This window comes from Sus scrofa, chromosome 9 (genome assembly GCF_054392235.1).
Source record: "Sus scrofa isolate SSC_HxYL_T2T_F1_AM1 chromosome 9, Sscrofa_HxYL_maternal_Yorkshire_Landrace_v2.0, whole genome shotgun sequence".
Classification (NCBI taxonomy): domain Eukaryota; kingdom Metazoa; phylum Chordata; class Mammalia; order Artiodactyla; family Suidae; genus Sus; species Sus scrofa.
The window spans coordinates 7,226,128-7,251,791 of NC_139391.1; the positions used below are offsets into that span (position 1 = coordinate 7,226,128).

Here is a 25,664-nt window from a genome sequence, read left to right on the forward strand (position 1 = left end):
TTCCCAGCCTCCGGCTTCACGGATGCGATACACCCCGTGCAGGGCAGCTGTCCCCCCACAATCCCCAGGTATCCTGCCCAGGACGCCTGGGGCCAGTCACCATCTCTTCCCCACTCTCCGGGCAGCCTTGGGGACATTGACCGGCCAACCTCCCCACCCCCTGCTTTCCAGATGTTTCTTCACCCCAGGCCAGATGTTGCCTCAGTCCCATCTCCGGGAGGATTTATTTTGGGAGCCAACACACCACCCACTTCCTACCAATTTCACGCTCAATAAAGCTCACTCATTAGCCCTCCTCCTGGCTCTGAACTTCCAGGAGGTTTTGAGAAGGCAGAGCGAGGAAAGGGAATGCGGGTGCTCAGGCGCCAAGCCCCATTTGTTCCTGCCATGCTGTGTGACCTTGCGGGATGTGCCCTCCCTCTCTGGGCCTCAGGTCGTCCATCCATCCAGCAGATTCAGGCACAGCAGGCTCTGCTATGGAGGAGCGGGGGACCAGTAGAGGGGCTTGAATTAATCTTATTTCTTGGAGCAAACACCACCCTTGGCTGGAATCTGGAGTAGGGGAGGGGGCGAATCCAGGCTACGAGACTCAGTCTAGGCACCTCCTCCTCCAGGAAGTCTTCCAGGCTCTTTAGGGTAAAATCAGGGCCCCCTCCCCAGATGGACAATCCCCGGCTTGCCTTGATCTGGCACAAGGGAAGTACTGCTGCTTTGGGACTGGAGGGCCAGTTTATCCATCCTACTGCCTAAGGGATGGACAGTGACCATTGGAGCCAGGTTGGGGGTGGCCTGGGGCAGCTGAAGAGGGGCACAGTCCTGTCATCAAGGCACTCTAGGCCTAGGCCACCATGTAACCGGGTACCCATGGGCCCAAGCAACCACCCTCCACCTGCCCCCAATTTGCAATCTCATCCATGGTGTTGGGATGGGTCAGAGAGAAGCTGAAAAATGTCTCTAGATCATCTTGTCCCACTTTAGCCTGGCACAGATCCATTCATCAAGGCAGAGCCCCATTCCAGCACCTCTGGATCTGGCATCAGGGAAGTCCTTCTGCATGTCTCCTCTCGATCCTTCCTGCTGTACATGTTCCAAATGACTCTCCTATGTCCTAGCTGTTATCCGAGGTGAATCCACTTCATTATCTGAGACATGATCATTCCAACAAGCTCTAAGCCCCCTCTGTCTCAGACACTCTGGGATTCCTGTATAAGTTCAAGCTTTGGGCCTTCGCTTCAGCCCTCCTCCTCCAGGAAGCCCTCTCAGAACATTCCCCCAACGCTTCACTTCCCCACGAGCATCCTCCGGGCGGGGACCTTGTCTCTTCCTTCCTTCTCAACCCTGTAGGTACAGCAAAGAGCTGGACAAAGGTTTAGGGCAAATGTGGGGCAAGGTACCTACCACTCTGGGGAGCACGGCTGACAGGGCCTCTTTGACAGCCCGTTGCAAGCCTGCAACATCGAGGACGGAGCCCAGATTCAGCAGCGCATCCTGGAAGAGAGGGAAGGGCGGTGAGGGCCTCTGCCAGACAAGCCCGGGCAGCCCCCCTGCCCAGGGGGCTGTGAACACAAACTCCCAGCTGAAACCAGAGGCCGAGGCGCTCAGACACGGGGGTCCCAGGACCTTAGGACCTCGGCAGCCACCAGTCTTAAAGCCCCAGAATGTCCACGCCCTCATGGTATAGATGGGGAGCCTGGGACTCCGAGGAGGGCCAGGCACGGAGCAAAAACTCACAGCGAGTCAAGAGGTCAAGTCCAGACTAGAGCTCAGGTATCTTTTTTTCTTTCTTTCTGTAGGGCCACACCCACGGCCTATGGACGTTTCCAGGCTAGGGGTCAAATCAGAGCTATAGCTGCTGGCCCACACCACAGCCCCAGCAATGCTGGATTCGAGCTGCATCTGTGACCTACACCACAGCTCACAGCAACGCCAGATTCTTAACGCACTGAGCAAGGCCAGGGATGGAACCTGCGTCCTCATGGATACTAGTTGGGTTCTAACCTACAAAGGGGACTCCCGGGCCCCAGATCTTATACCCTTGAGCCAAGGACAGCTCCGGCCTAGTGAAGAGAGCCCAAACTTCCGCATGACCACAAAGCCAACCCGGCCAACGCCCCCTCCCTCCTGCCCCCCCCAAATGTGAATCCCAGCGCCACTGTTTCTTAGCGGGGACACCTTGTTCATGTCGCTGAGCTCAGCCTTCTGTCTGTAACCGGGGGTGACTGAGGCTATCTCCCCCTCAGGCTGAGGCGAAGGTAAAATGACATTGAGTCCCAGAAGGGCCTCACGGGGTCCCCGCACAACCTAGGTGCCCAGCTCAGCGTTTGCTGAATCTGGGTCCCACTTCCCCGAGGAGGGCGGTGGCCTCGCATGGTCTCAGCCTAGTGAGGGACTGCAAGTGGCAGGAGTCTAAGCGGGGCAGGAGCCCACGGGACGGGAGAAACCCAGTCAGGCCAGCCCCGGGTGCGGGAGGAGGGCAAGAAATTGGGCAGCCTTCCTGCCGCAGGCACAGGCCTCGTCCTTGGAGAGCCGGAACCGAGACAAGGAAGCTCCCTGCTTCTCGCTCTATTAACTCGGCCAGAACCGTGGGGATCAAAGAGAAAGGTAACGGATCAGAGGATCTGGGGCCAAGGCCGGATCGTGACTCATACCCTCCTCTCAGCCGTGCCCTCCCCGCCAGCCCCTGGAAGTCCTGTCTGATGTCTTCCCTGTGGACGGCTGGGTCTGCGTCCAAACAGCAAAGTGATTCACGGTTTAAGATCTGAGCGCTGGTCTGGACTTGACCGCTTGACTCACCGTGAGTTTTTGCTCTGTCCCTGGCCCTTCTCAGAGTCCCAGCTCCCCATCTATATACCATGAGGGACGTGGATGGGGCGGGGACATGGCCTGGCCCCATTCCTGTGAAAATCATAGGAGCCTGAGGGTCTGAGTGGACCCTCGGCTCAGCAGGAGCCCATAGCGTGAGCATGGCTGGTCATATATTACGACGCGAAGACTGCAGGCCGTATTCACAAAGAGCTGCTAACCCACGTCCACGGGCTGGTAGATCAGCCCCAGGGCACTGTGTCCCGGGTAAGGACAAGGTGAGACTCGTTCAGAGGAGGTGCCCACATAGAGGGACCTGGAAACCAAGTTGGGTGTGTGACTAAGCGTGGAGAATCCGGGTGTGCCCAGCCTGAAGCAGAACAGACCCCAGGGGCTCCGTCTCCAACATCTCAGGCTTTTCTGGGCAGGGGGACTGGACTCTATGGCCCAGGGACACCCTGGAGATCCAGAGGATTTCCCAGGAGGCTGGCCTTGGCCTCGTGGGATGAAAGACCTTCTTTCAGGCAGAGGCCACCAGGAGAGGGAGAGGGAATGAGCTCCCCATACCTGGAGGTATGCAAAAATAAGCTAGAGGCCCGTTTTTCAGAGAGGCTACGCAGGGGAGTCCTACACGGAGCTCCAGATTTCCCCCTTGTATCTTCTTGGCTTCAGTTTGCTCCCCTACCCCTGTCTCACCCAGTCCCAGGTTCCAGGCCAGAGGGCAGCCGTGGGATTTCTCTCACTTGGCATCGCATCCCCAACCCCTAGCCTCCCTCTGATCCCTCCCGTGGCTCAAGGATGAAGACACATTTGGGTCCAGGGAGATACGTCTCTGTCCTTGGACATCAGAAGCTGCTGACTCCAAACACCACAATCTCCAAACTGGATCGATTGTCCTGTGACTCTCAGGCACTCCCTGTCACAGCTCACACCCCCTCCGCACCACGAACACCCAGCCACGCAGCCATAGTCCATCCTAGCCTCCCAGAAACAGCCCAGCCTGCCTTCAGGCACCCTCCAGGTACACCCACACCTAGGCTCCCCTGGGTGCAGCTCCCAGGGCTCAGTAACAGCTGCACACACAGTAAACACGTGGGCTATTGTGGCCTTTTGAGGTCAATTCTGCAGACTCAAGAGGGGAGGATCCAAATAATCCTGATATAAAGTCTCTACCAACCCAGGCTCCCGAGACCAGGGCTCCCAGGGCCCAGCCCCAGAGGATGGGCTGGGTTAGGTCTGTTCCTCCCTTGAGGCAGCGGGGATGGACAAGCTAAGCCTTGAGGGGCCCTGCCCTCCAGCGGAGTTTCTGTGTGTCTCGTGGATGTTGGAGAAGGGGGACCAAAGCGATGGTGTGAGCGCTGATACTGTGGAAGAATTTTCTCAAAGCCACAGGCTTAGGACAACGAAGTCTCCCCATTTGACAGATGAGGAAACTGAGGCGCCAAAAGAAGCAACGCCCCCTCTGTGGTCAGCCAGCCAGTCAGGGTGGAGCCAGGTCCAGAACCCAGGTCTCTGGATCTCCAGCCCCCATCTTGCTCCTGCTCTGCACTGGACCCCCAGCTCCCTCCCCAGGAGGCTTAGAGAGAATAGTCTGTCCTTTGTTCTGATTGGTGGCTCCTCAACCTGCCCTTTTCTTGGATTGGGGGATGCCCAGTCCTGCCCTTTACTGGAATTGGTGGGCGCCCGGCCAGCCTTTGTTTGGATTGGTCAGTTTTCTGTGACTCCTCAGGCTAAAGGCGGGACAAGGGTGGTGAGGGGGCAATGGGAAAGGAAACTTGGGGAGAACTGGGGCAGCAGGAGGGAGGGGGCCCCGAGTGGGCTGGATGCAGCCATGGCTGATGGAGCCCGGGGCTCTCTGCCTGGCATCCTCTGTCCACACACCTCCTGGCCCTGCCCCGCTCTGCCCACCGCAGGAGTTGGGGGTGTTGAGTACAAGAACCCCAGCTGGGAAGGGCCACACCATACTTGGCCTTCAAGACTTACTCACAGGCCACTTTCCCCAGATCTCAAAGCAACTTCACCTCTTGCATCAACTCAGGGAGGAAATAGCTCGAATTCCAAAGCCCAGGAGGTCTGGGCTCAGAGGGGGGCTGAGTGGCTGCCCAGGGAGAAGAGGATCAATGGGGAGCAGCTGAGAATGGGACGTGGGACAAGTCCCAGTGTGGAGGCCCAGGTGGGGAACTAACGAGGCTCAAGTCGAGGCTAGAACCCCAGAAGTCCTAAAAGATGAGGAACGGCCAAGTACAGGCAGCGCCATGCCTGCTCTCATGCACATCTGCGTGCATCACACCTACACACACAGCCTCACACACACACAGATAGGAACGTAACCCTGTGTACAGTGCACGCTTAAGTGTGCACTCAGGCATGTACACACACTCACTCACACACACAGCCAGCCTCAGGGTGGGGTGAAAGAGGTCACATTTCCTGCCCTCGCAGCTTTTTTGAACAAACATCGTTGGTATAAATATCAGCACAACAACCAAGCAATTTCCCAGACCCCAGAGGAGAATCTGTGTCGTGTATAAAAGTAGAGCAATTTCCAGTCCTGCCCCAGATTGTTGCCTGCGGAAGCCCTGTGAGGCCATAGCAGGCCCCTTTCCTCTTCTGAGCCTCAGTTTCCTCAATGAGTAAAAATGGGTCCTTCCAGCTTGCAACCTATAGGTCTATGATTCTGTGTGTGTGTGTGTGTGTGTGTGGCTGCACCTGTGGCATGTGAAAGTTCCCAAGCCAAGGATCAAACCTGAGCCACAGCAGTGACAATGCCAAATCCTTAACCACTAGGTCACCAGGGAACTCCATTTTTGTCTCTTAATTCAATGAGGATGGGTGGATGGATATGTGAGTGGGTAGCAGTATGGAAGGAAGGAAGGAAGGAAAGATGGATGGACGGACGGATAAATAAATGGATAAATGGATGGATGGATAAGTGGGTGGATGGATGGTGGGCAGGTGGATGGCTGGATGAAGGGGATGGTGCCTTCCCGCTTTCCCCAGATCCCCACCTGCAGCCCTGTGGTTGGAGGTAGGTCCACTCAGCACTATAGACAGGGCCATTCCCCATACACCCATCTTTCACTCCACACACCAACACAGGGGAGACTGTTCTGAGCGAGGGCGCCTCTGGGCACTGGGCCGGGATCAGCCTTCCTGCACTTGTTTGGGCAACGGGGAGAGGATCTGGACAAAATTACTCCTAACCCCTTAATGGATTATACGGAGCCACCAGCACAGGGACTGTTGGCCTTCTTAAAGGTCAGTGCCACTGTCACAAGCTGCTCTCCTGTCTTGTCTCCATGAGTCTTGATGTCTTTCCCCACCTCCATGAAGACACCTCCATGTCTTTCCCCTCCTATGACCCTTCCTGCTGTCTGGAACCCAGAGCCCACCCGCCCTCTCTGGAGGGAAACGCGGTGCCCCACAGGAGCCTAGAAGGGGAAAACATCAAACCCAACAGTCAGGTTCCTCCCGAGGCTCGTTATATGACTGGGACCGGCCATGCCTACTGCCTCATCCCACTGTACCTGTGCTGGGTGCCCTGGGTGTCCTGAGTGGGGACCCTCCTCTCTCACTGGGCTTTGGTGGCCTGATCTCCAAAGGGGGTCCTTCAAGATCCCCAGGACCTTGAGCCCCTCTCCCTCTCTGTTCCCTTTCCCTCCTCTGGGGCTGTCCCTGGCTCAGGCTCGGTCTCTCTGATCTCGCCCAGTGGGTCTCTCTCCTTCTTTCCATGCCTCCCCGAGTCGGCCTCCACCTCTGTCGCAGGCGGCCCTCCTGTCTGGTCTCCACGAGTCTTTTCCCACCTCCAAATCCTCTCTCCTCTCTGACGGCCTCTGCCCACTCCCTCCCCAAACCCCCGAGGCATGACCTTGAGAACTTAGGGAGAAAGCCCCCAACCCAAGAGGGCACCCATAGAATGAGGGAGCCCAGGAAGGGGGCCATGATGGGGGAGAGCAGAGGTGCCCCACAGATGCCACCTGCACACTCGCTTTGCTTCCCATCCTGGTGGGCATGATGCACCGTCTCTCCTCTTCCCAGAAAACAGCCTTCAAGGGCGAAGGAGCACCCCTGTCTTTGTGCCCAGAGTGTACCTGGCAAAGCTCCCCAAAGGAAGCCTCCTGGGGGCTCAGGCCAGAAAAGCTCCCCTGGGCTGGGCCTCGGCCCCCAGCCCGAGCCCAATCACCCCAAGCTTACTCTGTGACACTCACCACCCTCACAGCGCGCCTGGCCCCACATTCGGGAGACAGCAAGGAAGCCAGAGAGGCGGCCCCTCCCGCCCGCCTGCCCAGGCCTGCCACCTGCACAAGGAGCTGCCTCTGTGAATGACACTGGTGCCTTAAAGACGCGACAAGAGCTGCTCTTGCTTAAATACACCGACAAGATCTGTGCTAGGATGTTGCAGCCCAAGACCTCCCCTCACAAGGCTGAGCTGGATCAGGGGCCGGAAAATAGAGGAACGGGACTTGGTGGCCCTTGGGGACCTGACGTGAAGGAACCAGCAGGAGAGAGACCCAGGCTGCAGCTGGACAGGCTCACGTGCCAGTGCCCTGCTTGAGTGGGGCATCAGGCTTCGGGGAAGAAAAGGCACGTTTCTCAAGCACGTACTGAGCGTTTGAGGTGCCACCTGTGGTTCTCCAACTTGAATGAGCCCCAGAAGCCCCCAGAGGGCTTGGTGACATACAGGTTGCTGGCTCTGCCCCCAGAGTTTCTGACAGTAGGTCTGGGATGAGGCCAAGAACTTGCATTTCCAGGAGTTCCCGTCGTGGCTCAGTGGTTAATGAATCCGACTAGGAACCATGAGGTTGTGGGTTCAATCCCTGCCCTTGCTCAGTGGGTTAAGGATCCGGCGTTGCCATAAGCTGTGGTGTAGGTCGCAGACGCGGCTCGGATCCCGCGTTGCTGTGGCTCTGGTGTAGGCTGGCAGCTACAGCTCCGATTAGACCCCTAGTCTGGAAACCTCCCATATGCCGCGGGAGCGGCCGAAGACATGGCAAAAAGACAAAAAAAAAAAAAAAAAGAACTTGCATTTCCAGCACATGCCTAGATGATGCTGGGGCGGCTGGTGCAGGGACCACCCTTGGAGACCCCACGACACACATGCTCTAATCCTCCTCTGAAACCCGGGAGGCACCTGTCTTGACCACTGCATTCCATGGATAAGGATCAGAGGAGGGAGGCCTTGCTTGGGTGAGAAGGACCCAGCCCCTGGCAGCCAGTCCCTGCCACCGCCACCTCGTGAGGGGGACTCCTCGGGGAAGGTCCCAAAGGAAGGGAGAAGCAGGGGTCCTAGAAGGAGACAGTGAGGTGGGACCGTGCGGCGACACAGGACCAGGGTGTGTGGGAGGGGCCCCTTGGAGCACAGGGGCCCAGTCCTAAAGGAAGACCCCCTCCCAGCCCGTCCTCTCCCTCTCCTCCCTCCTGCGTGCCCCTCTTCCGCTCCCTGCCCCTCGCAGACTCTGGCATCAGTTGTTACTCCAACAGGGCCGCGTCTCCAGCCTCCGAGCCACACTGGAGACACGTGCACTGTAGAATACACCTGAGCCCGCTCCTGGGCACCCCCGACCACCCCCTACCCCCAGCTGCCCGATGCGCTCGGCCCCCACCCTGTGGTCTCCTCGTCAGGATATAGTGAGAACGCTGCAGTAGCCGATATTCACAATAGCTCTGCCCAGCCCCGCCACCTGGTCCAAGCCAGTCGCGGCTTCTCCTCCAGCTCCGGCCTCCTAAAAAATGCCTTCCTGCCTGTCCCAGGCCCCCCGGTTCCTCAAGGGCTAGGTTTGGGGGGTGGATGAAGGAGGGGGGAGGGGAGGGAGGTGGGGAAGGAAGGTAGGAATCGTATGAACAGTCGCTTCTCTGAGCGCCTGACTCCCGGGACCCCTCAGTCCCTTGCACAGGGTCGGGGTGCAGAAAGATGGGGAGAGGAGCATGGAGGGAGGCCAGAGCCACGTGAGGGATGGGGGAGACGGCCCGGGAGGCAGACAGCAGATCAAGGGGCCCAGGACCGGCTCGGGGGCTGCTCCCCCAACCCCGCGTCCCGCTGCCTCGTCTAGAGGGCAGAGCCGGTCGCGACCTCCACCCCCACAGCCTGAGCTCTGCTCGGCGACACCCCAGCCTTGCTCCTGAGCCCACGCGGGCTGTTAGGCACCGCCTCGTAGTCACAGGGAGGCAGACAGACGGAAACGCCTTGCTGGGAGTCAGTCACACCACAGAAGAGGAAGCTGGGCAGGAGGGAGGGGAGGGCCCTGTGCCCAGCGGTGTGTGAGGACAGGGGCTCTGCCCGGGGATCTGTGCCCTGAGAAAGGGCTTGGGGAGCCTGGCCGGCCTTCAGCTCCGGGTTCCAGGACCCTTAATGTCTTCAAAGCCTCCTCAGCGTTACCCACTCCCATGGCCTTCATGGGGGGCTGGGAGCTGGACAAACAACTCCGGGAGCCTCTGAGAGGCGGGCGCAGTGGCCCACGTGGCTGGGAGGATGGCGCTGAGTGACCGGCGGGATCAGTGTCACGAAAGAGTTTATGCCTCTCAGGAAATGATGGCCAAGGGAACGAGTGGAGACATGCATGAATGAACGACTGAATGAAAGAGTGAATGAATGAACGAATGAGTGAATGAACGAATGAACCAACGAGTGAATGAACAAACGAATGAACGAATGAATGAATGAAAGATTGAAAGAACAAGTGAATGAATGAACAAACGAAGGAACGAATGAATGAGTGAATGAACGAATGAACAGATGAATGAATGAATGAATGAATGAATGAACGAACGAAAGAATGAATGAACGAGTGAATGGGTGACTGGCCTCCCTTCTCTGGCTTCCCTCCGGGAACATTTTGTCATTGCCCCCCCTCCCGGGCAAATCTGAGCCTCCCACCCAGGGCTCTTCCAGCCCTGGGCTCCCCTTGATGGCGCGGCGTGCGGAACTGCCGCTCCTGTGGGTCGGGCCCCCTCCTCAGACCCCGGGCTCCTACAGGGCAGAGCCGGGTCCTCCTCCCCCCAGGGACCCCAGTGTCACGCAGCCCACCACAGGTGTCAGGAGGCGTCTGCTGAGCTATAAAATGATTGGCACTTCTGAGTGCCCGGGGCCGTCGGGCTGTTGGGCTGTATGCCATCAGTGAGCAGAGGGGTGGACCCCACGAGCCCTGGAGGCCCCCAGGCCGGGAAGACAACGGAACCCTCTCAAAGTCTCCCAAGGCTGGCGCACTGACTGTCTTAAAGGAGCCTCAGGAACGACGATGACTTGTGCTGAGAATTCTGGCAACCTTTCCAAGGCCGCTCTGCAGGCCAGGAGGCCCTTCTGCCTCAGAATCACACCCCCGGTGCCCACAGGGGAGCAGACAGCGTGTCAGGAGGGAGGGGCTCTTCCCCGAGGGGAGCACTGTCCTTATCACCTTCTTTCATGAGTGAGGGCCCCTCCTCCAGGCAGCCTTCCTGGGTGGGTCACTTGTCCTCCTCCTGAAAATTTCCGCAGGGCCAGAGTTTACAGGGCCCTCGGAGTCCAGTTCCCAGCTGGACGGGTAAGGCTAAGGCCAGGAGAGGCGGGAAAGGACGTGCCCAGGGTCTCGCCTGGACTCAGGAGGCTGTTGCCCCAGGCCAGAGCCCTTCAGGACACCCCTCGCTGCTGTTTGTCTTAGGGGTCCCTCCAGTCCCCCACCTGGGCCAGCGGGTGGGCTGAGCCCCTCTCAGATGCCAGGTGACGCTGAGTGTCTCCCTCCAGGCCAGGGGCAGGGCCTCGGGTCTCTCCCTCTGTGTCAGACACGGTGCCCACAGTGGGAGGGCAATGCTGGATGGCACCTGCCTGGCGTGGGGTCAGCGAGGGCCTGCAGAGGGCAGGGGGAAGGGCCAGCCTGGAGAGGGGCTGGCGGGGGTGACGCAAAGGCGGGCCTGGCAGAGCGTCTCCTCCAGCGCGAGACGGAGAGCAGGGCACAGGGGGGCTGCCCGTGCCGGGGACTCTCCCCCGCTCTGACCTGAGCTCTCTGTTTCCCTCTCAGCGTGTCTGTGCACCCCATGCTCCTTCTACTCTGGTGTGTGTCTCCCCCGCAGCCTCCCTGCTGGCTACCATGACTGTATTTGGCTCTGTTTTCAGGGCCTGGCCCATCCTGGCTGTTCCCCAAATCCTGGGGTTGGGGGGTGCTAAGGGAAAAAGCCTGGGACAGAGATAAGGACCGACTCAGAGGCAGAGGGACAGACCTAAGAGCCCGGAGGGGACGCTGGGGATGGGGCTGGCCGGGGTCAGAAGCCTCCCCAGCCCCAAGGGGAAGGCCCTGGGGACCCAGCCAGAGCCAGAGGGAGGAGTGGGGTCGGCCGCTCCCTCTGCCCTGGCTCCTGGCCCCCCTTCCCCTGAAGGAATGCAGGGGCGCTTTCGTCCTTCCTAAAAATAGCTCCACTGTACTGGGGGTTGGAATGAGAAATCTGGGCAGCCTTCATCTCAGGCCCGCCCCCTGCCTCTGGGATCCCACCCACTCTGTGCCCCAGAGTAGGGGCATCTCTGAGCACCCCCCCTCCTCTGCCTGCAGCGGGTCTGGCTGTATCCCTCCCTGGCAGAGGACTGCTGTGGCCCCCAGGCCCCAGGATCTGCTCTGAGCTCCCAGTTGTGTAGGAGTTGTTCGTAAATCGCACAGAACCTCAGAGGCGCCAGCGCTGTTCCTACTGAGGCCCCAGGCCGGGCCCCAAGCTCTAGCCTCTTCCCAATCTCTTTTTTTCTGTCTTTTGACAGAGAGCTCAGGTCAGAGCCAGGGAGAGCCCCCTGGCACCCGTGGCATATGGAGGTTCCCAGGCTAGGGGTCTAATCAGAGCTATAGCCGCTGGCCTACCCCACAGCCACAGCAACGCGGGATCCGAGCCGCATCTGTGACCTACACCACAGCTCACGCCAACACTGGATCCTTAACCCACTGAGCAAGGCCAGGGATCAAACCCGCAACCCCATGGTTCCTAGTTGGATTCGTTTCTGCTGCACCACAGCAGGAACTCCCCCCAGTCTCTGACTGTGCTCCCCACGCCCTCATCCCCCCACCTCCAGGCCTTGGCTCCTCCATCTCCATTTCCAGCCCCGAGGTGTCCTCTCTTGTCCCTCCTGTCTCCCAGGCCAGGTGCTCTCAGCCCCATCTCCCCTCCACTGCTCCCCTTGGCAGGTCAGCAAGGGCTGGGCCCCCCACGAGACGTAAGCACAGACACTGCAGGCCTGGGGCCCACGCCCGTGCCTCGAACCCAGGACCCTCTCGGTCCCTCCATCTCCCCACCCCGCTCTGGTTCTCCCTCTGCACCCCGCGCCTGGAACGTCCCTCGGCTCCAGTCTCTGGGGGAAAGGCCCATCCAGCCTCACCTCCTCTCTGCCTCCATTTCTCAGACGGGGGAACCAAGCCCCAGAGAGGGGAGGGGAAGAGGGGGGGCCCCGCAGCCATGGAGCTGCCTGTGGGCCCGCGTCACACTGCCTCCTCTGCAGGGACCCCAACAGCGGGGCTCCAGGGCCCGGGCCAGGCTCCTCGCGACCCACTGCCCCGCCCAGCCTGCCGGGCAGGAGGCTGGCCTCCAACCTTATTTGCCTTTGGAGGGCCCGGCAAGCCGGAGAGCAAACATCCGGGATCTGCGGAGCTTCTCCTGCTCTCCCGCCTCATATCCCAGGGTCCGGGAGCCACTGAGCACGTGCCCCCCCCACACACACACAGAGGGAGCCCAGGGCCAGGTGACCATGCCAGCCCGGGAGATCTCATAAGGTTGCTGTGCCTGCGAATCTGCTCAGGTCCTGAAGAGACAACGGTGTCGCCAGACCTTACATTTCGTCTCAGAAATGAACACTAAACTCTTTTGTGTGACTTTTTTTTTTTTAGTGTCTTTTTTTCTTTTTCTCTTTTACGGCAGCACCTGTAGCATATGGAGGTTCCCAGGCTAGGGGTCCAATCGGAGCTGCAGGTGCAGGCCACAGCCACAGCTGCAGCCACAGCAACACCAGATCCGAGCCACATCAGCGACCTATACCACAGCCTGTGCCAACGCTGGATTCTTAACCCACTGAGCTGGGCCAGGGATTGGACCTGTGTCCTCACAGACACTATGTGGGGTTCTTAACTTACAGAGCCACAATGAGAACTCCTTGTGCGACTTTTCTGATTGCAAAATTCTGCATACACTCATCATAACTGCCTCTTTCCCCCCACTTTGCAGGGAGCTCCTGCTTTGCTGGTGACCTGCCCATTAGCTGTCCGTAATGCATGTCCCCATGGGCCATCATGTGACCACAGCCCAAGAAGTCCCTTGGGTCCTTAGCAGGATGTCACACAGCATGTGGGTCTGTGACTGTGGGAGAATGCGTGTGAGAGTGCAAATGCGTGAGCACCCCGAGACCACATCTGTGCACGAGCCGTCTGCGTGTGCAGGTGCCCAGGATGTGATGTGGGTTGTTCACGCCCACGTGAGCCTGGGTGTGAGCAGGGAGCGTGTAGCTGTGTCTGCAGGACTGCGAGTGCACCCGTGGCTGATTTCATGTGCGAACCAGTGAATGGGTTTATGGCTGGGGGCTGGCAGCGGCACCTGTGAGGGATCTGAGTCTCCTTCCCTGGGCGCCCCATCACCTCTGCTCTCGTCCCTACCCTGCCACGTGTCACCTGTGTGGCACTGGACAAGTTCCCCTTCCTGGGCTCCGTTTCCTCATCTATAAAATGGTGCCTTCTCCCAGAGCCACTAAGAAGCCTAAGCTATTCCCAGCAGGGGGTGAAGCCACCTCTGCGCAAGTTACAAAGAGGTGACCCCAACCCTCTGGGCAAATGCAGCCTGAGAGGCGAGGATTGGCTGGGGTGGCGGGGAGTAAGCCGGGTCTTGGCGCCGCCCTGCCTCTGCTGGAGCCCTGTGCCAGCAAGGTACAACCTGAGAGGTGAGAAGCTGCGGTCCTGCAGGTGAGCAAGAACTAGCAGCCTCCTTTCTTCCCACCCCAGCTGCAGGTACGCAGCCCGGGAATAGAGGGTCTCTGATGTGTGCCAGGCTCTGAGGACACCCACCCCCTGCCATCTTCCCCTGGGACTCTGTCCCCTTCACCCAGGCCACCCTGCCCTCTCCAATGCACAAGAGGAGGTCCTCCTAGAAGCCATGAAGGAGACTGGCAGGCCAAGGATGGGGGGGCAGCAGAGGCTCAGAAACCCACTCTCCACACCGCTGCCCAGCTGCGCTGTGAGACAGGGAGACTGTGACCTGGAGGGGGCCACGGAGGGGACTCTCCCAGGGACAGAGCTCAACCCAGCCAGTCCAACCCAGTCTCAAGACCTCGGTTGTGGAGCTGGGGAGACCCAAGCTCTGAACCGCATTGGCTCCGGAATGGAGCCCAAGGGAGTAGCTGTGGCTCCCAAGGGACAGGCTCGTCCAGACCCGAGTCCTCAGCTGTTGGCGAGGATCCCCTCCCCCCCACCCCCCGGGCCACCCACCGGGGCCAGATTCCCTGCTGGTGTGATTAACCGAATTATGGCATTTTTTCTTGAGCAAATTGCATCGGCCTAATTGAATGAGGCTGCAGGAGCCGGGGCTGGAGGCTGACAGCGGGTGAGGATGGCAGGAGCCGGGAGAGGAGGGGCTGGGGACAAGTTGGGGGGGGTGCTGACAATGCTGGGCAGCAGGGCACAGAAGGGGTGAGAGAGGGAGGGGGAGGGCTGTGGGCACAGAGCACATCACTCACTCGGGGCACGCCGCCTGCACACCCACTGAGCTCCCGCCACACAGGGCGCCTGGGCACAGGGATGTGACAGGCGCTCTTCCCAAGAGACCACTGAGCATTCGTTTAGTGCCAAGCACTGCATTCACTTAAAAGCACCGTTTCAGGTAATCCTCCCAACAGCCCCAGTTTACACTTGAGGGAACTGAGGCTCAAAAGATTAAATGACTTTTGCTAAATGTCAGAGCCAGATGGGGCCGTCTGACACCACAGCCTTTGCTCTCACCGGGTACCTGTGGCACCCCACTGCCAGGCTCCCAGCCCGCCTCCAGGAAGCCTTCCTGGGGCCTCACGCCCTCTCATACTTGGGCCCAGATGCCATTTCTGTCCCCACTCCCCCTCGGCCACTCTGCGATGTCTGTCCTTTGTCTGATGGTCAGCAGCTGAGGCTGGGGCTCATCTGACACCATCGCACACCCCCCCCATCACTCACAGAGCACCCATGACCTCTCTCCTTCCCACGCAGCATCCACTCCGTGTCACAGTCATCGCCTCAGGGTGACACACAGGGACAGCATCGCTGCCACCTTCACCTGGCATGTCCCACATACTCAACGACACATTTCACAGTATCCATCATGTCACACATCACTGAGTGTCACAGAGCCACACGCGGTGAGAAACTATGACTTTCACCCTCGCTCGGGGTGGCCCACCCTCAGTGTCACACACCGTGTTCCCAAGGTCCCCGGTGCCACCCTCACACAGCCTCATACACACAGTTCCCAGCGGGCTCTGTGTTGCACCGTCTCATTTGCAGTGTCATCCAGGACTTTTGACCTTAACATATCCACCTTTGCTGAAATGACATCATGTCTGAGATGTGCATGAAAATTCTTCAGCAAAGAAACCAATAAAATGGGAGAAAATACTTGTACATCATATATCCGAAGAGGGGCAAACATCTAGAATACGTGAAGCAGTCCTGCAGCTCAACCCCAACATAAACAAACAACCTGATTTTAAAATGGGAGGCCTTCCATAGACATTTCCCGAAAGCAGATGTACGAATGGCCAACAGGCACCCGAAAAGATGCTCGGCCTCACTAATCACTGGGACATGCAAATTAAAACCACAATGAGATGCCAGCTCAGACCTCTCAGGATGACTGCTATGAAGAAAAAAGAGAAAAAAACAGAAAATCAGTGCTGGCGAAGATGTGGAGAAACCGGAACCCTAGCACGCTGTTGGAGGGGATGCAAAATGGTACAGCTGCTAGGAAAGACAGGATGGTGGTTCCTCAAAAATTAAAGGTTAAATTAGCATAGGATCCAGCAATCCCACTTCTGCGTATGTACCCGAAAGACCTGAAAGCAGCATCTTAACGAGATATTGGTACACCCAGGTTCACGGCCGCCTTATTCATAAAAGTCAGAAAGGGGAAGTAACCCAAACGTCCATCAGTGGCTGAATAAACAAAATGTGGTTTAATGGTGAAATATTACTCAGCCTCGAAAAGGAAGGAAATTCTGATATAAGTTACAACACACCAGGGGTGACCCTTGAGGATATTATGCTGCATGAAATGTCAGTCATGAAAGCATACACACTGCATGACTCCGTTTATATGAGGCACTAGGATATTCAGATTCATAGAAAGTAGAATAGAGGTTACCGGGACTGGGGGGAGGGGGAGTCGTTTAATGAGTATACTTTTCGGTTATGAAAAATGAAAGAAGTTCTGGAAAAAGGTTGCATGGTGACATGAATACCACGGAACTCTGCATTTTAAAATGGTTACAACAGGGAATTCCCTGGTGATCTAGTGGGTAGGGTTTGGGGCCCTCATCCCTGCAGCATCACGGCATCTCTGCAGCGCTGAGACGCGAGTTAGGGACTCAGTGTTGCTGCAGTGACAACCTATGCTGCAGGTGGAAACTGATCCCTGGCCCGGGAACTCCATATGCCACAGGGAGGCCAAAAAAGAAAAAGAAAAAAAAAAAAAAATACTAATAAAGTACTTTCAGAAGGGGAAAAAAAACAGAGGGGTAGATGAGCTAAGTATATCTAAATCTTAATAACTGTTCGACTTCGGTGATGAGTACATGGCAAGCTTATTGCATTATTCTCCCTACTCTCATGTGTTTAAAATATTCCGTAATAAAAACAATTGTACTCTCCCCTGACCTCACATCTCTTTGCAGCAACCATGCTTCTCTGCATCCTTCACAGCCAAAGGTCTCCAAAGGGCTGACGATGCTGTCTTTACCTCCCTGGCCACCCACCCAGGCCATCGGGCTTCTGGCCCCACCATCACCCATGTGGCTCTAGTCAGGCTAATTGGTGCATGTCGCCCAGCCCAGCATAATCTCCTTGTTCCCGCCTTACCTGATGGCCCTCCCGCACCAGCATCCCTTCCCAGTGAATCTCTCCCCTGGGGCGACTGCCGGCTGGTCTCCTCCACCTCCCTAGCTGCCCCGCCTCTGACTCTTTGCTGCTCCCTTCATTTCAGGGCTTAGTCCTCCATCGTCCCCTCACTATGCCCTCTCCCTAGGTCACCCCAGCCAGGTCCATGGTTTAATAAACCAGCCCTGGAGTTCCTGTCGTGGTTCAGCAGAAAGAGAATCTGACCAGCATCCATAAGAACGCAGGTTCAATCCCTGGCCTCGCTCAGAGGGTTAAGGATCCGGTATTGCCGTGAGCTGTGGTGTAGGTCACAGATGTGGCTCAAATCTGGTGTTGCTGTGGCTGTGGCGTAGGACGGCAGCTACAGCTCCAATTAGACCCCTAGCCTGGGAACATCTATATGCCGTGGGTGCGGCCCTAAAATGACATAAAATAAAATAAAACAAACCAGCCCTGCCTGCTAAGCACCAAATCTATCCCCAGCCTGGCCTCTGCTGCCCACTGGAAACTCCGCCTAGCATCCAAAGCAGGTCTCAGGTGTCGTCTCCCATCCCGCTGAGCCTGACCTTCCCCCGGTCCCCACGCAGCCCAGTAACATCCCCACCAACCATCGCTTGGCTCTTCACGCCCGAGCCATCCTCTGTTCTTCCTCCCGGTCCAGTCTCTGATCCATCAGCAAGTTCCGTCATTTCTCTTTGCAAATATCTCCAAAGTCTGTCCATGTCTCTCCAGCTCTTCTTGCAGTCCCCCAGCCCGGGCACCACCACCATCTCCTGCCTGGGCGGCTGCAGTGGCCTCCACTTGTCTGCCCGCCTCCTCTCAGCGCCTCCGAACAATCCCCCACGTATACACACTGCAGCCGGAGCAATTTTTCAAAATCATAAATTGGACCTTGGCGTTCCCATCATGGTGCAGTGGAAAGGAATCTGACTAGGAACCATGAGGGTGGGTTCGATCCCTGGCCTCGCTCAGTGGGTTAAGGATCCAGCATTGCCATGAGCCGTGGTGTAGGTCAGATGCGGCTTGGATCCTGCGTTGCTGTGGCTGTGGTGTAGGCCGACAGCTATAGCTCGGATTCTACCCCTAGTCTGGGAACCTCCATATGACGTGGTTGCAGCCCTAAAAAGCAAAAAAAAAAAAAAAAAAAAAAAAAATTAAAAAAATAAAAAATAAATAAATTGGACCTTGTCACTTCCCTGCCTGAAGCCATCGGCGCCTTCCCACGAGAGCATCACACACGGGGTCGTGTGCTCACATTTCACATTGTCACAACCATCACGCACAGCATCACACACGCAACATCAGGCCCAGGGTCACACACTGGTATTCACGTGCTTGGTGTCACTCCGTGTTACCCTCCCGGTTGCACTGTGTGCTTGGAGCCCATGATGACAATTCAGGGTCAGACACTTGAGCCCCAAACTCAGGCCCACACCTGGTGCTGCACAGTGTCATTCGCCTGTGTTTACATATTTGAGCCTCACGGTGTCACGCTCAGTATCATTCGGCATCACACAGCCAGTACCAGACAGCAGCACAGTGTCCCACAGTCGGTGGCACATCCGCTGTCTCGCACAGTCCTGGACAAGTGGTGTCACACACTTGGTGTCGCTCCATGTCACACACGCAGTGCTGCATTCAGCACTCTCCACACAGTATCCCGAGATCGAAGTCACACTTGATAACATACAGCATCCCAAGCTCCGTGTCACCCAGTAGAACACCTGCTGCCCCACAGTCAGGGTCCCGGTGTATGTCACCCTCAGCATCACCCTGGGTCCCACGAGCCACTCCCCCCCTGCCCTCCCCCCCCCGCTGGGTACAGTCGCAGGAGCTGCTGCCCCGTGTCAAGGCTGTTTCCTGTTGTTGTGCTCAGAGTCCTCAGCCACTGCCTGTTCCTCAAGAATTTCCTGTTGTCAGGGCCCCGTCAGGCCTGGCCCAGCCTGGGATCCGCAGCCTAAAGGCCAAGAGCGGGCAGGAGCCCCGGGCCCTCTGCCCGCCCCGCCCTCGCTGGGCCGGTGGGATTTTTCCCCAACCAGCAACCTGCATCCCGTGGGCCTGGGCTTGTACTGTGCCCGCTGAAAGGAGATGCCCTCTGGGCCCTGCCCCACACCCAGGACCAGGACTCCAGGGCAGCCTGGATGCAGCTGTCTGCACCATCTGAGTGGCTTGGGACAAGACCATAGCTGGGCTGTGGGGCTGGGGGCAGCCAGAGAAGAGGGACGGGCCATGAAAGGGGGAGACAAGGCTTAGGTGGCTAGAGAAATTGGGGACGCCTTTCCAAGGATGCCAGCGGAGCAATGGGACCAGAAGGAGATCGAAGAAAAGGCTTCAGGCAGGAGCGAAGGCTTGGAGGCAGGTTGCCGGGGGGTGAGAAGGGAACCCCAGGAAAGCGGTCACCCTGCGGGCGCCCCTCCCACTCCCCCCCCCCCACCCCGCCCCACCGAAGCAGCCCTCAGACTCCAGCTCCAGGCGGGAGGCGCGGGGCACACCCTTCCTGGCCCTGCCTTAGGCGCCCCACTGATTGCCCCCCGAGGCTGTCAAGCCCCTCACCTCCTGCCCCAGGCCAGCCCGCAGGAAGGACAGGCAGAGGCCAGCGCACGCTCCCCACACGGCCTGAGATAAACATTTCCAGGGAAACGGAACTTGTCCTCTCTGTGTTTACAGCCAAGGGCCAGGCGGTGGGGGGAGGGCGGCCAGAGGAACCCCGTCCAGTCCCGGCCCCGCAGCATCTGGCCCAGCCTGGCCTCAGACCTGCTGTGCGCCGCTGAGCCAGTCCCCGCCTCTCGGAGCCCCCAAGGGGACCTCCCTGGGCCTTGGCCTGCCCACCAGCCTTGCCCCCGGCCCGCTGCATCTTCCCTCCGTGCAATTCCTGGTGCTGGAGGCCTCGGCCTTCAGACTAGGCTTCCTAATGGCCGGACCTGTGTCGGCCCATCTCCGCCCTGTCCTTGGCCAGAGGGGGGTGTGGACAGATGGAGGGACAGACAGACAGAGACACAGGCGGCAGTGGCAGCTGAGAATGCCTCCTGGCCCTAAGTTCCTGCACACCCCGGGCCTGTGTAGCCCGACAGGTGGGCGCAGACAGATGGCAGGACCTCGGGCCTCGTGGATGCCAGATGCTGTGGCCAACTTGCTGGCAGCAGCTCCCTCGGGGCCGTGGGGCATCACCGAGGTCACTAGTTCCCGGTGTGCCGAAGCAGGGAGAAGGCTGCGCAGTTAGGCGCATTCACGGAAGGATTTTAAATCCGAGGCTGAAAATCGCTGCCTGCAGCCGCCCCTCCAGCCTCACCCCAACGCCCCTTGCATGGTAACCTGGGCTCCGCTCACACGTTTGCCTTCTCCTGTGGAGGCCTGGGGACATCGGGCCACACGCTGCTGCACGAACTGCTCCTCGCATCTGCGTGGCTTTCCCCACCCCGTGGCGACGCTACCAGCCAGGACCACCCTGGCTCCTGCCACTGTCTGGGGCTCTCCCACTTACCCACCAGGGCTGGCCTCGGCCTTACTCCAAACTCGGAGACCAAACGCTCCTCAGACCAGGACCCATGGGCAAAGAGGTTTTTCGAGATGGGTTCTTAGCACCAAGCCAGCCTCTTGCAGCCCCTCTGAGTCTTTGTTTGAGGCACCTCTGTGTGTTTGGTCCCGGGCCTGGGCTGGTCCTTGGGGCCCCCCGGTGGTCCCCTCAGAAGCTGACCACGTGGACCTCTGCGACTATCCAGCTGATGCCTGGCCTCATCAGTCAGTGGCTTTGACCCTTCCCATCCTTCAAAGTCCCAAGGCTGCCTCCTCCAGGAAGGCTCCAAGACTGCACCCCATCCAGCACTTGCCCCCTTCTTAGAACACCTCCAACCCCCTCACAGCCATTCTCCTCCCATCAAGAAGCATTTATTGAGCACCTACTATACACAGGCCTATGCCAGGCCCCATGTGGGCCCAGAAGAGACAAAGGGGACTCAGCCTTGGTTCCTTCCCACCAGGCGTTTACCCCTGCGTGGGAAAGGATATATAACCGCCTGGGATAACAAGCTCAGGGGAGCTTGGGGCTGTGAGTGCCCACGAATGAAGGCAGGCTGATCTGACCTGGGGTGGAGGGAGCAATCTGAGAGGACTTCACAGAGGAGGTGACATCAACTCTGGGCTTGGAAAGGGAGTAGGTAGAGAACAAAGGGACAGGCCCTCCAGAGAGAGGGGTCAGTGCGAACTAAGTCAGGGAGGCCCAGAAGAGCTAGTATCCTGGTAGTGAGCCCTGCCATGTCTGGGGGCCAGGAGGGGGCATGAGGGGAACGATGCCATGCTGGGGTGTTGTCCTTCCTGATCCCGCGAGCAGCAGCAGATGCTAACACCTAGTGCCAGGCAGAGCGTTAGGAGGCTCGGTACGGCTACTCATACCCTTGTCCCTGCCTGCCTCGCCCCAGCCCCTGCCCCAGGTGGGGCTCCTTGTCTGGGCCCTGAGAGCCAGACAGAGAGGGCACAGACCTTGCAGGCTCAGCTCCATGCTTGAACTGCCTCAGCTCGACATCCCGAGAGAGGGATGGCCCTGCACCAAAGGAGGAGTCTGGGCTGAGCCTGAGGAGCCCATTCTCCATGCGGGCCAGCTGGCACAGGCCCAGGGAGCCATCCCGAGAGGGTGTGCTGAACGGACGCCCGCTAGGTGCAGGTGGGTACCAGCAGCGCTGCTCTTATGGCTGTCCTGCTGTCAGTGCCAGGGGAACGGGCTGTGTCCGCAGAACCTCCATGAGCCCCAGCCCCGCCCTGTCCAGCAGAGCACAGCCTGGACTTGGCTCCAAGGATCTCACCCGGGAGGGAAGCAGTGAGGGTGCCAGTTCCCTCCAAGGACACTTGGGGGCCAGGCCTGGAGCAGGCGCCTCACACATACTCTGTAACTTCTCCCAGTAGCTCTCCTTGATCATGTCCAATAACAGGGATTATGTCCAACAAGGATGGAGCTTCTTATCCCCCAATCTTTTTTTTTTTTTTGCTTTTTAGGGCCGCACCCATGGCATATGGAGGTTCCCAGGCTAGGGGTCGAATCAGAGCTACAGCTGCCGGCATCCATCACAGCCACAGCAACGCGGGATCCAAGCTGCATCTGCAACCTACACCACAGCTCATGGCAACGCTGGATCCTTAACCCACTGAGCCAAGCCGGGATGGAACCCACATCCTCATGGATGTTAGGTGGGTTCGTTACCACTGGAGCCACAGCAGGAACTCCTTCTTATCCCCTTTGGACAGGTGAGGCGACTGATGCTCAGGCTGGTTAAGCGACAAGGTCACACACCTAGGAAGTGGCGAAGCTGGGACTTGAACGGATGCCCGTCTGACCCCATGGTCTGTCTGCTGGATGAGGCCGTCTTATCTCCCCAGCGCCACCTGACAGGAGGGCTCCTTATCGGTCTCCCATCCCTCTTCTGTCCTTCCATCCGGTGGTCCCTGCAGTCGTCCACCCCAGGCCCCTGCTCTCTCCAATCCTATCCGATGTTGGGGAGTCCCCAGGGGCACAACCAGTCTCTCCCCAGCAGGGCTGAGCGTGGCCCTGGACACTTGGGAAGGGGTGTTGACCGAACCCAGAAACGGAGCGGGCTCTGCCCAGAGACCAGGCAGACACCTGCTATTTTCACGGCGTGTGAGGGGCTGGGGGGCGGGACAGAGCTGAGAACCGAGGGGCTCAGAGCTGGAGATCCTCGGTCTGAGGGAGGGGCCGGGGGACCCAGGCAAAGGATGACCTGGGGATGCTTCGGGGAGAGTGAGACTTGGTGCTAAAAAGGAGGGCAGAACTTGAACTTGTAGGGAGCAGGCCCCAGGGCCTAGGGCAAGGGCGCAGTGCACAGAGGCATGAATGAGGAGCCTGGGCCTGGCTCCTTCCCTCGGGCCCGGCTCCCTTGGCCCAGGAGGGTCTCCGTTTCCTGGGAGGATGATAGATCCAGCCTTTCCTGGCAGGTGGCAGCGGCTGCCGAGGCACGGCTGGCTCCCAGGAACACCATCTGGCCCAGCTCCGGGGGGAGCCCCCGCCCCATGGGGAATGCCACAGCCACAAATAAATTAATAATGACTTTCCAGCCCCTTCCTTTCTCCCCTCCCCAGCTCCCAGCTGCAGGCGCATCCTCAGGGCTGGGCTCCATGTCCCAGCGAGGAGCCCGTGATGACCCTCAGGGACGAAAAAGGCACATCCCCAGGCTCGAGATGCCCACTGTCCACAGGGAAAGAGGTACAGAGCCACATGGCATGGAACAGAGGGCACTCATGGCACAGACAGCAGAATGCCCTAGCGTCTGACCGCCAGGGCAGGAGAGCTCAGAGGAGGGAGCATGAGGCAGGGAGGGCTTCCTGGAGGAGGGGAGGCTAGAACTGAGCCCAAAAGGATCGGGAAGCTGAAGGGAAAGAGGCCGGCGGGAGAGGTCCGAGGGAGGTGGGAGCGGAGGAAGGAGGGCCTGGGACCCGGCGGGGGCTACAGAGGGAACGGGGGGAGGGGAGCGTGGAGAATTTTTGAGCAGAAAAGGACCAGTTCAGGTTTGTGGGTTCGAAAGATCTTCCTGGCAGCTACATGGAGAACAGGGGCACCGGAAAGCAGCCGGCCAGCGAGCCGTCCAGGGGAAACGACCCGTCCAGACTGGGTCAGGCAGGGGAATGGAGAGCGGGCGAGGAGGGCAGAGCCTCAGCAGGGAGTTGCTGGATGAGGGCGGGGAGGACCAGGGAGCTGTCTGCGTGGTCTCCCAGGTGACGTGTAGGACGGGACCCCAGGCAGGAATAGGGTGGGAGGGGTGGTATTGGTAGGGGGTGACCCGAGGCCGGAGGGAGTGGGGCTGAGATTCGGCTCCAGCCTCCCAGTCCTCCCAGGGGTGGGGGCAATGCTCAGACTGACCCCCGCCTGCGCCCCCCCCACCCCAAGCCCACCCACTCTCCCTCCGCTGAGCTCTCACCTGCAGTGGGCGGTCTCTACTCCCTGGGGGCACTGGCTCCTGTGCATGGAGGTCCCGGCCAGCTGCAGAGACAAGAAGGCCAGGGGCTGAGGCCTGCCAGGCCCTCTCCCCTTCTCCTCATCCTGCCCCTCCCCCGGCCCCTGGCAGACCTGGGGCTTCCTGTCTCCCCCAGGCGGCCTCCTCCAGGGAGCCCTGCGGGATTGCACCCCGCTTCCCAGGGGTGCCTCTGGCTCTGGCGTATCTTCAGTCCCCGAACTCTGAGAACAGAGCCTAACTTTCAGCCTCGGGCTCCTTGGGAGGGGAAATGACTGCATTTGTCCCCCCTCTGTGGCCCCCTCCACTTCTGCTTCCCTCCCTTCCCTTCTGCTCTCTCAGCCTCAGCTTCCGCATCTATAAAATGGGATTTGTAACAGCCAGTTCACCCGGGCACTGGACAGGGCTTCCAGCTGGGGTGGCTGTGAATCCTAAGTGAATGGGGTGGCATGTGTGAGTCCTCAGCCCCCAGCCTGGGCCCATCAGCACGAGGCCACTGCTCCCACGTGCTGGCAGACACACCCGGACCCGCTCATTCACTCCGGGTCTCAAGAGCGTCCCCCCGCCGCCCAGGTGGCCTCCAGAACCCCAGCCCCTCTGGGAGGCGCTGCCCAGGGCCCGGCTGTCGCTCCCCACCCCCACCCATAAGCGCACCCAGGCATCGGACAGGCACAGGCGGCGGGATATTCTGAGCCTGGCTTGGTTCCCGTCAGCTGCTGGCCGCCATGCCAGCCTGGCGCGGGCACAGGGGCTGATTTGATTTGGCAGCTTCGAAGCGTGCGGCGGGGAGGGGGAGGCGGGGAGGGGGATGAGACACCCATCCCTGCTAGGGAATAAACAGCCTCGGGCACTCAGCGAGCTGCAGGGAGGGCACAGGCTAGCAGCGGGGGGTCCTGGTTCCCTGCCTGGCGCCCCCTTCTTCTCCCTGGACACCTGACTGTGACCGCTGGCATCTCCGGTGCTCCCTGGGTCACCACGGTGGTCACAGTAGCTGCACCTGGTGTGTGGACGCTTGTGGTGTGGCTGCGGACGGGTCCAGTTGTCCCCCACGTCCCTGTGTCCTGTGGGGTCTCCCTCCGCAGCAGTGCCTTCAGCTGGGCCCACGTGGCCCAGCATGATGGGGTCTGTGAGTGTCTAGATGGGGTCATCTCCCAGAGCGACTGTGACCCCGCGGCCGGGCCTCGATGGGGGACTGATTGCGGCCCAGGGCTGACAAGGTCGCCCGTGTGCATTGTCTCGGCCTGTTTCTTCCCTCTGTGCGATGACCCGCTAACCCAGCCACGTCCGGCAGAGGAAATGACGCAGGCCAAGATAAGCACCTGACCTCAGGGCCCATCCCTTTGTCCACAAGCCAAAGGCTTCTTTTCCACCCACAGCCACCCTCGCGCTGCTCTGGGACAGCCCCCTTCCCTGCCCCGAGAAGAGGCAGTGCTAGTTTCACTGGACGCTAACTGCCCCCCGGGCTCTCCCTGGAGAGGCTCCTGCCCCATTCTGTCCCCATCACCCCCTGCAAGCACAGGGGAGGTGGGCAGGATGAGGGGTGTCTCGGCTAGGCATCCACAGCTCCTCCATAATCTAACCACCCTCCTGCCCACCCCCCGCTCGGAGGCCCACTCGTTAACATGCAGACAGCCCTGGGGAACCTGGACTCCACGGCCTCTGGTCAGACACCTGCTACTGGAGGTCAGGGGTGCTCATGTTCTGACCTCTGCACTGAGAGGGCAGGGGTGTAGGGTCAGACCAGGACCCTGGTCCTAAGGGGCCCACAGGCCAGAGCTGTGCCCCAGACATCAGCCAAGAGGTCAGGGTAGGGTGGCGCCTACTTTGGGAAAGACGCAATGTCTCATCTGTCACTGCCTCCCCA

General features: G+C 59.3%; 1 protein-coding gene and 1 non-coding gene across 10 annotated transcripts in view; both read right to left on the bottom strand.

Moving 5' to 3' along the window:
* The window catches only part of PDE2A (phosphodiesterase 2A), a 91,186-nt gene that overhangs the window by 30,098 nt on the left and 35,424 nt on the right, over positions 1-25,664 (bottom strand). For 5 of the 9 annotated variants that reach the window (XM_084975172.1, XM_003482557.5, XM_021102285.2 and 2 more), the window contains exon 3: positions 1,399-1,488. In XM_084975172.1, the coding sequence (XP_084831298.1) occupies positions 1,399-1,488 (90 nt within the window). Of the gene's footprint in view, positions 1-1,398; positions 1,489-23,767; positions 23,830-25,664 lie in introns of all 9 variants that reach the window. The other 4 variants (XM_013999451.3, XM_005653692.4, XM_084975171.1 and 1 more) reach the window with 1 other exon arrangement.
* Positions 8,271-8,338, bottom strand: MIR139 (microRNA mir-139). The gene has a single exon (NR_038505.1). It is a non-coding gene; the product is annotated as a microRNA mir-139 (primary transcript).